The sequence below is a fragment of the Psammomys obesus genome, unplaced genomic scaffold (assembly GCF_907164565.1).
Source record: "Psammomys obesus unplaced genomic scaffold, mPsaObe1.curated_primary_1811, whole genome shotgun sequence".
NCBI lineage: Eukaryota > Metazoa > Chordata > Mammalia > Rodentia > Muridae > Psammomys > Psammomys obesus.
The window spans coordinates 31,431-43,169 of NW_026590425.1; the positions used below are offsets into that span (position 1 = coordinate 31,431).

The following is an 11,739-nucleotide window of genomic DNA, read 5'->3' on the forward strand; positions in this document are numbered from 1 at the left end:
TTGTTGTAGGGATGTTGTTGTTGTTGTAGGGATGTTGTCGTTGTTGCTGTTGTAGGATATTATTGTTGTTGTTGCAGGGATGTTGTTGCTGTTGTAGGGATGTTGTTGGTGTTGTTTTAGGGATGTTGTTGTTGGTGCTGCTGCTGCTGCTGCTGTTTTGCATTCTCAGTTCACGTTCACTCAGGAATCAAAACTGAGACCTCTCACTCAGATATCACCTTACAGCCCATCAAATGCATTCTCCTGGCTATACCCTATAGACTACTTGATTGTATTTCAACAAGAGAAACTTTTGGATGTATTTGGGTGGCTCAACTTTAACTATTGGACCATAAACACTGGAAAAACTATGTAGCTTAATGTAATCTTGAAGCCTAAAATGCCATTTATTATTAAAACACAGAATCAGTTTGGGGTTCAAATATACACCAGAAAACTTCAAGGCTGTGGAACAAAGACACACAAATTAGAAGAGACAAGGTAACCCTAGACACCATTTCATTTTCCAAATGGGAAGACATAAGGGACAACTCAACGTAATGAGATGGCTCAGCATTCTAGCCTGACAATCTGAGTTTCATCCTAGAACCATACGATAGATAGACAGACCAATTCCTAGGAATTCTCCTCTTATTTCAACACATATACCATTAAATATGTTTGTGCCAACATGTACACTTGGCATCCTGTAACACTGCATCTCTCAGGAACACGAGAGGGAGAGAAATCCGTTATCTTTTTTTTTTTAACTTTTAGCATAAAATAACAATAGCCATTCTTAATCTGTGATATATTCAGGACCGTGCTGTTGATGGAAGTGCCTAAGCTCATACTTATTAAAGTACTGAATACCTAAAACATAATAACATTATCACAGAGAACTGAATGTAAAACAGACAAGGGGACACACAATAATACTGATATTTACTTTTGGAGAATGATTCTTAAATATCTGCTGCTCACTATTCAGAAAGAGTATGTTGTTGGTATAACGTTTTTGTGGAATGTATGCAATTTACCCTTGTTCATTCAAATGCTGATTTCTCTACTGCACTATCTGGTTTAAATCAGGACATTGCATTGCGATGCTTCTTCTAATCACCACCTGTCTCAAGCTTGTGTAACATGCCACCATTTCTTCTCTATATTTTCAATAAAACAACCAGACAGAGAAAAGGAGAAAAAAGGGTGGAACATCCTGGTCTGGGGGGGAGGAGAAAGAAGCAAGTGGGAGGAGTTGGAGAGGAGAGATCAACAGGAAAGGACTTGGAACCATGAGGAGAGATGAACTGGACCTAAGATATGACTAGAAGCAAATAGAATGTGCGATTCTGAATGGAAGGAAACTCTACAGGCTTGGAGTTTTAAGATGGAGTAACTATTGCCCAGCACTGTGCTTTAGGTTAATTAAATAAATCCTAGTCTTCCTGTGGTGATTTGGGTATACAGCTGGATTAGGAATAACCGCTAATTAACTAAAAGATAAATCAATGTTAAATTTTAACCTTCAACAACAGTATGTATCTTCTTGAATCCCACCCAGAAGCAGAAATAGAATGGACGTCAAACTGGATGAAGAGAGGGAACTGGATGGGAGAGAGTGGGGACAGTAGAATGAAGTGGGAGACTGAGAGTGGGAGTCAAAGGGCAGGGAGAGAGAAGGGAAAACACAGGAGGAGGATATCTGAGACTAGCTGGAGACACGTGACTAGGGGAGTCTTGTGGAGGAATGTGGGGAAAGATAGAAGGTCCTGAAGGGGACAAGAAGCCCTAAAGAAGAACAACAGTGTCAACTAGATGGGTTCATAGGAGCTTTAAAAGACTGAGGCACCAACCACAGAGCATGCATGGACTGGACCAAGGCCCACTACACAGATGTGCAACTTGGTCTTGATGTGGGTCTCCTAGCAATAAGAAGAGAGTGGGTCATTTCTAACATGGACTTAGTTGCCTGCATGTGGATCACTCTCAACTTGCTGGTCTCCCTTGTCTGGCCTCAACAAAAGAGGAGTTAGTCCTGATATAAGTCAATGAGCCATGATGAGTTTATGAGAGGGGTTCCCTTTGTCTGAGGAGAACAAGGGAAGAGAAAGAGTGATGGAAGAGAGGAGGGTGGGGGCTGTGGCCAGGATGAAAAATAATTAAACAAATACATTTCTTTTTAAAAAGAGTATGTATCTGCAAAGAAGCCTGTTTACGATGTGTCCCAAGCTTCCCCAGGAACAGTTTACATAGGGAAGATGAGGAAGGTGGGTGTCATGTGGGTACAGCTTACAGGGCAAAATGGAGGTGACCAGTGAGAGTTGCTAACTCCCAGCAGCAGAGTGGTCTCCTCTGGTCATTACATGGTGCTGTTTTCAAAAAGTGCTAAGAAAGCTTATACGGGTAAATAAGTTAATAATATAATTTCACACATTAAAGACCATGAATGCTAGTCACAAAGTACATAGAAAGTACAAGGATAAGGTTCTCCTTCAAAGGATGCTGTGAATATTTGACACTTCACGTGTGTGGCAGCCTATTTGAAGTTAATGGCAAATAGGAGTGCACATCTGAACAGTGGAATTCGTCCTCTTGGCCCTGGCTATAATCTAAAGTTTGCTGTCTCAGAGACTGACCATGGCAATTCTACAGCAGAAGAGTCTGACCCTGAGAAACTCTGTGCAACCATGGCAACCAGACAGCAGGCTCTGTAACCTTGAGTGAGCCCTCGTATGGTTTGGCTAAGTAGAATTGTCTCAGCGATAAAAAGCTTGTACTTTTGTGCTATATAAGTGTTGGTTTTACTCTTATTAAATTGACACCTAGATCAGAGCCTAGACTTGGTGTCCTTCTTTGTGTCACCCTGTCTCTTTCCCCCCAGTCTTCACTCAGGTGGTATTCAAGTGTCACTGCAAGATGGTGACACATGTGAGGCTTAAAGTCACAATCTACCCATCACTCTTGACATACTGTTGTGGAACTGCTCCACAATAACAGATTGCCTCATGCACATTGCTATTTAGCTGTTTCCTTCTGATTGAATTATTCCATCCTGAACAGAGCAAGGAGACTCACAAGCCTAGGGAAGTTCACCAAACTGAAAACAAACAAACAAATAAACAAACTTAGAAAGTCACAAGACCCTATTCCCAGGGAGATATAAGTGATTAATATCTTCTGGGATGAGAAGAGACTTTTCCTCTTTCATGCAACAGCTGTCTGCACACTGATAGGGGTATACCAGTGTGCTGTGCAGTCTCTTGTTAAGTTAACACATGCTGAAGTCATATAGGAAGAAGAAGCCCAATTTAGAAAATGCTTTTATCAAACTGACCTATAGACAAGTTAGTGGGGGTTTTGTTGCTGTTGTTGGTATAGGAAGATTCAGTCCATACTGGTTGATGATTCACCATGGACATAAAAATACACAGAGAGACAAAAATAAACTCATGACTATCTCAGATGTAGAAAAGTTTTTTGACAAAATCCAACATCCCCTTCCTAAGAAAAGCCTTGGAGAGACTAGGAAGACAGGGGTATAGCTCAACATAACAAGAGTAATTTACAGCAAACACAGAGATAACATCACCCTGAATGGAAAAAGACACAAAGTAATTACACTGCAATTAGGAACAAAACAAGGTTTCCAATCTTTCCTTGACTATTCAATATAATACTTGAAGTCATAGCCAGAGTAATAACACACTGAGGGAAATAAAGGGGATACAAATAGGGAAGGAAGAATTCAAAGTTTATTATACATAAAGACTCTACCAGAAAACTTCCACAGCTGTTGCACACATTCAGTACTCTAAGAACAGGATACAAAACTAACACACAAAATTAGTAGCTTTCTTAAAGGCAAGCATAGAGAGAAAGAAATCAGGGAAACAGTACCTTTCACAAAAGCCTACAACTTTCTTAGGATAACTCTCTGTAAGTAAAAGACATCTATAATAAAAGTTTAAGACAATGAAGAAAGAAATTAAAGAACACACCAGTAGGTGAGAAGGCTCTCCCATACTCTTGGATATACATGATTGATTGTGAAAAGCTGGCCATCCTGCCCAAAACAATCATCAGATTCAATGCAATCCCTCTGAAACTTCCATTGCAATTCTTCACAGAAAGTGAGAAAAAAATTCTAATTCAAATGGAAACACGCATACACATACAAAAATAAAAAATAAAAAACCCAGGTTGGCAAAAAATTAATACTGAATAATGAAAGATTAGATGAAGATATCACCATCACAGATTTCAAATTGTATTGCCAAACTATAATACTAAAACATCAATGGCATTTGCATAAAAATATATTGAGCATTGGAATGGAATTTAAGAATCAGACATCAGTCTATACGTTAATGGACAACTGCTTTTTGATAAAGAAGCCGAAATTACAAACTTAAGAAAAGGCAGCATTTTCAACAAGTGGTGCTGGTCAAAATGTATAGCTGCACGTAGAAGAATGAAATAGATCCATATATATCACCATGCAAAAACTCAACTCCAAATGGATCAAGGGCCTCAACATAATTTTCTGATTTTCTGAACCTGATAGGAAAGAATGTAAGAAACAGGATTGAACTCATTGGAACAGGAATGGAGTTTCTAAATACATTAAAACCAACAATTCATAAGTGGAAACCCAAGAAGATAAAAGGCTCTGTACAACAAAGGACACTATCATTCGGTTAAGTGACAGGCTATAGAATGGAAAAAGGTACTTACCAATTATATATCTGCAGTGGGGATTACAATGTAGAATATTTAAAGTATAAAAACAGTACATCAAAAAAAAAAACAAATAACCAACTTTAAAAATGGAATATATAACTACAGAGAGTTCTCAAGAGATGAAACACAACTGGCTGAGAAACACATAAAGATATATATGTTCAACCCCTGTAGCCATAATTGAAATAACGATTAAATTAATTTGAGAATTCATCTTACTCTAGTCAAAATGACCAAGATCAATGAAACAAATAACAAAACATGTTTGCAAGGGTGCAAGGAAAGGGAAACAGTGGTACATCATGGTTTTGATGGACAAGCCCAAATATTGTACAGCCACCACAGAAATAACTCTGAAGTTTCCTCAAAGAGTTTGAGAGTACATAGGTCATGACTGTAAGAGAAAAATAGCAATAGAATGCCACCACATTGTATTAGATACCTCTGTGTTATTAGATACAATGTGGTATTAAATACCACAGAGGTTACACATCTAAGAAGTCACCAGGAAGAAGAATGGGGTTTTCCACGGAAGGGGAATTGAAACATAGTGTTATAAGGAAAATAAAAGAAGAGAATATAGAGAGGAATAACTAACACTAAAGGTCTTTTGAAATGCCATGCAAAAACCTACTACAAAAGAAGCTTCCTAAAATTTATACATATATGGAAAGAAGTTAAATGGAGTCACAATGTAAAGGAAGAAGCAATTGCCTCAACCAGACATCTTATGCTGCCAACTATGGGTTAGAACTTGTTGAATCATTGAACAAAAGTATGTCCCATACACCCTCCTTCAAACATCACAGGCTATTGATGAGTGTCTCCACAGCTTGATGGTAAGGCCTTAGTGCTGACAACAACATTTATGTCATCACTCAAAAGAGCTCAAGCTTGTTCTCACTCATGAGCTTTACCCCTACTGACTAGCACTGATGATGCTGGAAATCTTTTAGCGTACCACCATAAGAGGAAAAAAGTAACCATCAATATCCCACCGCTACAAACCCTACACCCCACAACAGTGACTTACTTGCAATATGCACTTCTTCAGTAGTGACAGAAATATTATAGAACTGTCCAACCACCTTTCATTTGAACTTAGTGTCCACTCCATGAGCTGAAATCCATCTGACACTACTAAAGTGGCCAAGAACTTGAGACTAGATAGGTCATGACCCTAAGAGAAAAATCTGCTACTGTAACTCTGCTAAAGAAAAAATAGCAATACAACACCACCAGAGCAATCCTGTTATGCTCATAGATCAGTGTCTCACTCAGCCCCATGAGAGAGCTTCTTCTTTCAGTTGATGAGGTCAAAACAGATACCCACAAGTAGACAAGGTGTAGAGAGTGAGAGATTTTGAAGCAGTTGATCCTAAATGGGATCTTTTTACTCACCCCTCCAGTCAAGACTAAGGGATCTATTTGGAAGTGGAAGCAGAAACATCATAAGGGCCAGAGATGATAGATAACTCCAAGGAAACAGTGTGTTCCAAACAAAATGGGACCAGTGTGCATATAAACTCACAGAGACTGTGAGAGCACACAGAAAACCTGCAAGGTTTCAAGTCAAATGGGGTCCCAGCACTGAGAAAAGAAATCAGTCAAGGACTCTCAAGCCTAATCAAGAAGCTATTTGCAATTAATGACAGTAGGAAAGGAGACAGTCAATTTTTGAATGAAATGTCATCATACTTCAAGGCAGGCAGGACTGATGCCCAGGAATAGTTATTTACCACAAAACAAACTACATGTTTTTGTGGGCTTTGTGTCCTTTTTTGTTTTGTTTGGGTGTTTTTCATTTTATCGAGTTTTGTTTGTTTCTTTTGATTTTCTTCAGTTTTTTTTTTGTTTTTGTTTTTTGCTTATTTTTTTATGGGGACAAAAAATACAAGTAAGGGAACATAAAGCTGGGTAGGTAGAGGGGTGTGGAGGATGTGAGAGGTGTTGGAGAAGGGGAATAACATGATCAAAATTTATTAAATGAAAAAATAAGTAAAAAAAAAAAAGCATCAGAAAAATTATGAACCACTCAGGATGGACTGTAAAGCTCACCGAAGACATTTAAAGTAATACCGAGAACACAATTCATCCCATAGTCTCTTGGTGACTGTATTTTAAACATGGCACTGGAGATAGCCCTGGCCTTCAGTACTTAATGATAGCTTACTGAAAATTATTCAGAAAGTGACCACTTTGGATTATCAGAAATTTATTCCAAAGAAGTTCTTGGTTTGGGTGTTTGGGAGGGAAAAGAGGAAGATTGGAGTTAAGTTCAAATTCTAGGACCTCTCTGTCACTGCTAAGCACTCTTCTGCTTACTCAGAGACATTGGAATTAAGATCATAACATTTCTGGGTTTGGTGAAAGACAAAGCACCAGGGAGAAGGCAGAGCTGGCCTCAGGGATGGAGACAGAAGGGGCCTCTTCCCTTATGACACCAAACTCCGTGGTGTGACATCCTGACACCTTGCTTGAGCACAGGGACTTGGGGTTGATAAAAGGGCCTGGCTGGTGCTGTGAGGACAGCGACCCTGAGTCCTGCACAGACTGCACAGGTGAGTGCTGCATGTCATGGCGGATGAGGCTGCATTTGATGTCAGAAAGTCCGTGGAGGGCTGAAGTGTGGGAGGGAAGGATGTGGGCTCCCCATCACTCTGGGAAAGGAAAGTGGCAGGAGTCAGGGAGAAGAGGGTCTAATCTTCTGTATTTGCAATCCAGAATTGTTTCAGTGTCCACAAGGAGAGTCTGTGTAGTCACAGAGCCAGGACTGCTCCTTCCCCAGGGCAGACAGGGGTAGGAGACAGAGGCAGCTGCAGTGCAGCCTGGAGTAGGAAGCTCTGGCGTCTACAGCTTCTGCACAATCTTTTTGTGATTTTTTTTCCTCTAAAGATTGAGAACTTTGATATGAGCTGTATGACTTCTGGTGACTTCAGTCTATGTGGATGGAGGACTCTCTCTGTATCATGATTTCATTTATTGTGAATTTCCCCCTTCCTAGACCCAATGTAAACCATGGAATATGAGAATTATGGATAAAACAGATATGAGGCTACATACTAACACAAACAACTGATTTTAGAAAATGGATTTTTAGAGTATGCTGTCTGCTTCCCTAGGAACTATGTGTGTCAGGAATTTGACTCCACAGAATACACCTTATTGCACTAAATATAATTTGCATATGAAAATAGAGTTGAAAGCAGCCAATAAATAATATGCTCAAGATGATAAATGTAAACATTGGGAATTCCAGAACTTTGATCCATATTGAGTTGTCACAAAGCATGTTCTTGTGAGTCCTGAACTTCCTTTCTTAAGTTCTGGGATCCCTTAAGCTTCTACCATGTCAAAACCCTCATTTAACAATGAGCAAAGAATGAATTGATTCAGTCTAACAAGCTGGAAGTAAGATACTTGGGGAAATTAAAAATTAAAAATTAAAACGTACAAATGTGAGCTGAAGAGCTGCCTCAGTGGTTGAGAGCACTTACTGCTCTTGCAGATTCTATGATTTAACTATCAGCACCCACATGGCAGCTAACAACTATGTGCAGCTCCAGGTTTAGGGGATCCAATGCCTCATTCTTGCTTCTGTAGGCCCACAAGTGGTGCCCAGACATATATGCAGACAAAATACACATAAACGTAAAATTGAATACAATTAAAAAGAAATAAAATAAAATATAACTATATCAGAGTTTCTAGAATAGACATAAATGGAAAATAGTCTAGTCCAAAAATTGCACCACTCAAGAAACAGAGAAAGCTTCCTTATTTCAGTACATATTATTGGGATCTGAAAAAGCCAAGAGGTATATCTTAACAATATGTAGTCATAAAAAGACCACTATGTAGACAACACAACTGAAAATTCATCACATTGATGACTATCTTTCAAGATAGTCCATAATATCTACTGTATCACTAGGAGCTTCAAAGTTTACCTCCACTGTAAATGCAAGAAAACACAGACTACATTACTGAATGAGAGTTCCTAATTGGACTGACCTTCCAGAACCTTAAGGAAAGAGAACAAGCATAACACTTTTTCTTTCAGTTCACTTTTGTGATTTGCATAGGATTGTATGACCATTGAACTCAGTTAATGATTTATGTGTAAGCCGTTTTTACAGCATCAGGATGTACACCAGGTAACTGATGCACTCAAGCATCTCTCAGGTTTGCTCTGCACAGAGGGGTTGATATAAGAATACTAACAGACAGACAGTCCTGGGGGTTCAGAAAAGTTGTAGGAGACACATTTGTGACCTTGCTTAGGAGAAACCTGAAGCAATTCACAGATAAATTCATTGTTGCTGGGTGATTGTCATTGTTACGTTTGCACAGGTGAAGCTGAAGGCAATTCACAAATAAATCTGGTGAGCAGCAGTAAACACTAAGAAATGGTAGAAAAGTAGATTTAAGATCTCCACGTAAAATTACTTGTGATTTGTAAAATAGAAGCAAAATGAATAATTTATGTTTTAATCCTCTTTTTAACTTTAAACAGAATGAGAAACGGAAACTGAATGCCATCTGTAAATTTACACAAATCAATGTGATGGTGTTTGGATGCTTGTTCTTTTTACTGACTGATAAAATCACCATTGCGTGCAACCTAAGGAATGGTAGAGTGTGCCTTGTTTGGAATCTAAGTTGAGAGCTGAGACAGTTTCCTTCGGGAGAATATTGTTATTGAAAAGTCAGTAAATGCACACAGTAGCAGTAATAGCAGCAGCAGCAGGAGTAGCAGTAGAGTATGGGGGGGACAGGGAATACTTTAATATGACCCCATGCAAGACATGATAGGAATCAAAAACTAATCACAACATCCCGCTCAAGGAAAAGGGATAGAATATCTACTGTCCCACCTTATCAAATTATGTTTTATGTGTTGCCAAGGTCAGTTCAGAGTTGGAAACAAAGAAAAGCCACAGGAGCTTCCCCTGAGAAGCAATGCCATTTGTATTAGACATCTTTGAGGAGTTACAGATTTTACTAGCTCAATACATACTTGAAGTATGAGCATGTACAGGATGGCAAAGAGGATCTGAGAAGAGAAGCATCTAAGTTGATGGTCAATATTACAGCTTAGAAAGTGAGTTATGCTGACTTTTGTTTAGACATTCTCATAAACAGAAGTGTAGAGATGACGGATATAAACAACTTTCTTCTGTAAAGGCAGTAACTCTCTTCTGTAAACATCAGCATGGTGTTTAAGTCCAATTGTCATCATCTTCCCCATGTCAGTGGAAGCAAGAAAAACAATGCACAAGAACAAAATCAGGTATTTCCTGGCAAAGAATTCTGGCGTTACACATTAGGCTGGAGATTTTTTCACTAAAGAAAACAGAAAACCCACAGGTGTGAACTACACCACATTTACTTGCTTGTGTTTCTCAAAGGATTTTTTCCTAGTCCTCTTCTGGGCGTGAAGATGATTTGGAGAGACCTCATCCAGAGAATGATTTTCGTTTCACTTATTGGACTCGGAGGTTTAGGAAACATCATCTTATTTGTGAGACATCTATATCCTTTCATCATGGGTCCTGAGCACAAAAATATAGATGTCGTTCTCACCCACTTGGCTTTTGTAAACACGATAATTATTTATTGCATAGGGGTCAGAACCATAACCACAATTTTTTATTTCAGAAACTTCCTAGGTGATGTTGGCTGTAAAATTACAATTTATCTAGAAAGGATTGCCCGTGGCCTCTCCATCTGTACCACCTCTCTCCTCAGTGTGGTCCAGGCTGTCACCATCAGTCCTAGGAACAGCCTTTGGAGAAAGCTCAAACCACAGACTGCATGGCATGTTCTAGCCTTTCTCCTGATCTTTTGGATCTTTAATTCCCTGATAAGCTCCAACTTGCTCCACTACATCACAGCAGGCAGTAGCATGAACAGGTCTGTAGTTGGGATGTATACTGGATATTGCTATATGCTGCCATCCAGGCACACAGTTAAGTGGCTTTTCCTCTCCCTCATGGCTCTTCGCGATGTCACTTTTCAGGGTCTCATGGGCTGGAGCAGTGGGTCTATGGCTCTCCATTTGTATAAACATCACACACGTGTGCTCTACCTTCACAGATCCAGGTCTGAATGTAATTCCAGGCCAGAAATCAGAGCTACACAAAGAGTTCTCACACTCCTGACCTGTTTCCTTTTCTTTTACTTGGCAGATTTTATTTTCTCCTGCTACACGGGTTCCACAGTGACACATGATTCCACAGTCCTAAATATTAAAGCATTTTTAGTTCTTAGTTATGCTGGTCTCAGTCCCTTTGTCCTAATCATCAGAGATGTCCAGATTGCTAAGCCCTGCTGTGTCTGCTGAGAAATAAGAGATTTCTTTTCACATCAAGTTCATTATGATCTAATGCTATTTTCGCTGGAATGGCTTTGTTTTCCCATTCTAATTTATCACAGCAATGAAATTCTTAAAATAATGAGTTACAGTTTTTGCATATAACTGGAACTGGGTAATTGAAGGCTTGTTGAGGCTCCCACCATTCCACCATTCCTATCATGCAGTTTAGTTTGCAATATTCTTCATCAGGAGGATACGCAGAAGGGTATGCAGTCATCTGAGATTGGAATTTTATTTTTTCACAAATTAGAGTTTTGCCCTTTAAAAACTCCCAGATACTCCCTGCCTTCTTGTTCCTTTCAATGTACTCCCACAAAAACAAACTCTTCTACTTATTTACGAAACACTATGTCCCAGAGGCTATTCTAAACCAATGAACAGCAGAATAAGTGAATAAGTATGATGTTGGAAAGCATCGTTTATCTGAAGGTCTCTTGCAAACTGGAGATGACCAGGGAGAAAAGTTAATTCACTACAGCTAGTAAATGCTTGGCATTGCAAGGTATCACTCACTAAAGAGTTAAGAATAAAAACTGTAACATAATTCCAAACACATTCAAGACATTGATATGTGGTCACTAAATAAGTCAGAAAGCCCAGGGGGAATGTCATCTTTCATGGATTGTCATGGAGGTTTG

At 39.2% G+C, this 11,739-nt stretch overlaps 1 protein-coding gene across 1 annotated transcript; it reads left to right on the forward strand.

Moving 5' to 3' along the window:
- The first annotated feature begins 10,069 nt into the window (after positions 1 to 10,069).
- Positions 10,070 to 11,068, forward strand: LOC129676814 (putative vomeronasal receptor-like protein 4). Its single transcript, XM_055607338.1, has one exon. The coding sequence runs from the start codon at positions 10,166 to 10,168 to the stop codon at positions 11,066 to 11,068; it is 903 nt and encodes a 300-aa protein (XP_055463313.1). The 5' UTR covers positions 10,070 to 10,165.
- Positions 11,069 to 11,739: the final 671 nt, after the last annotated feature.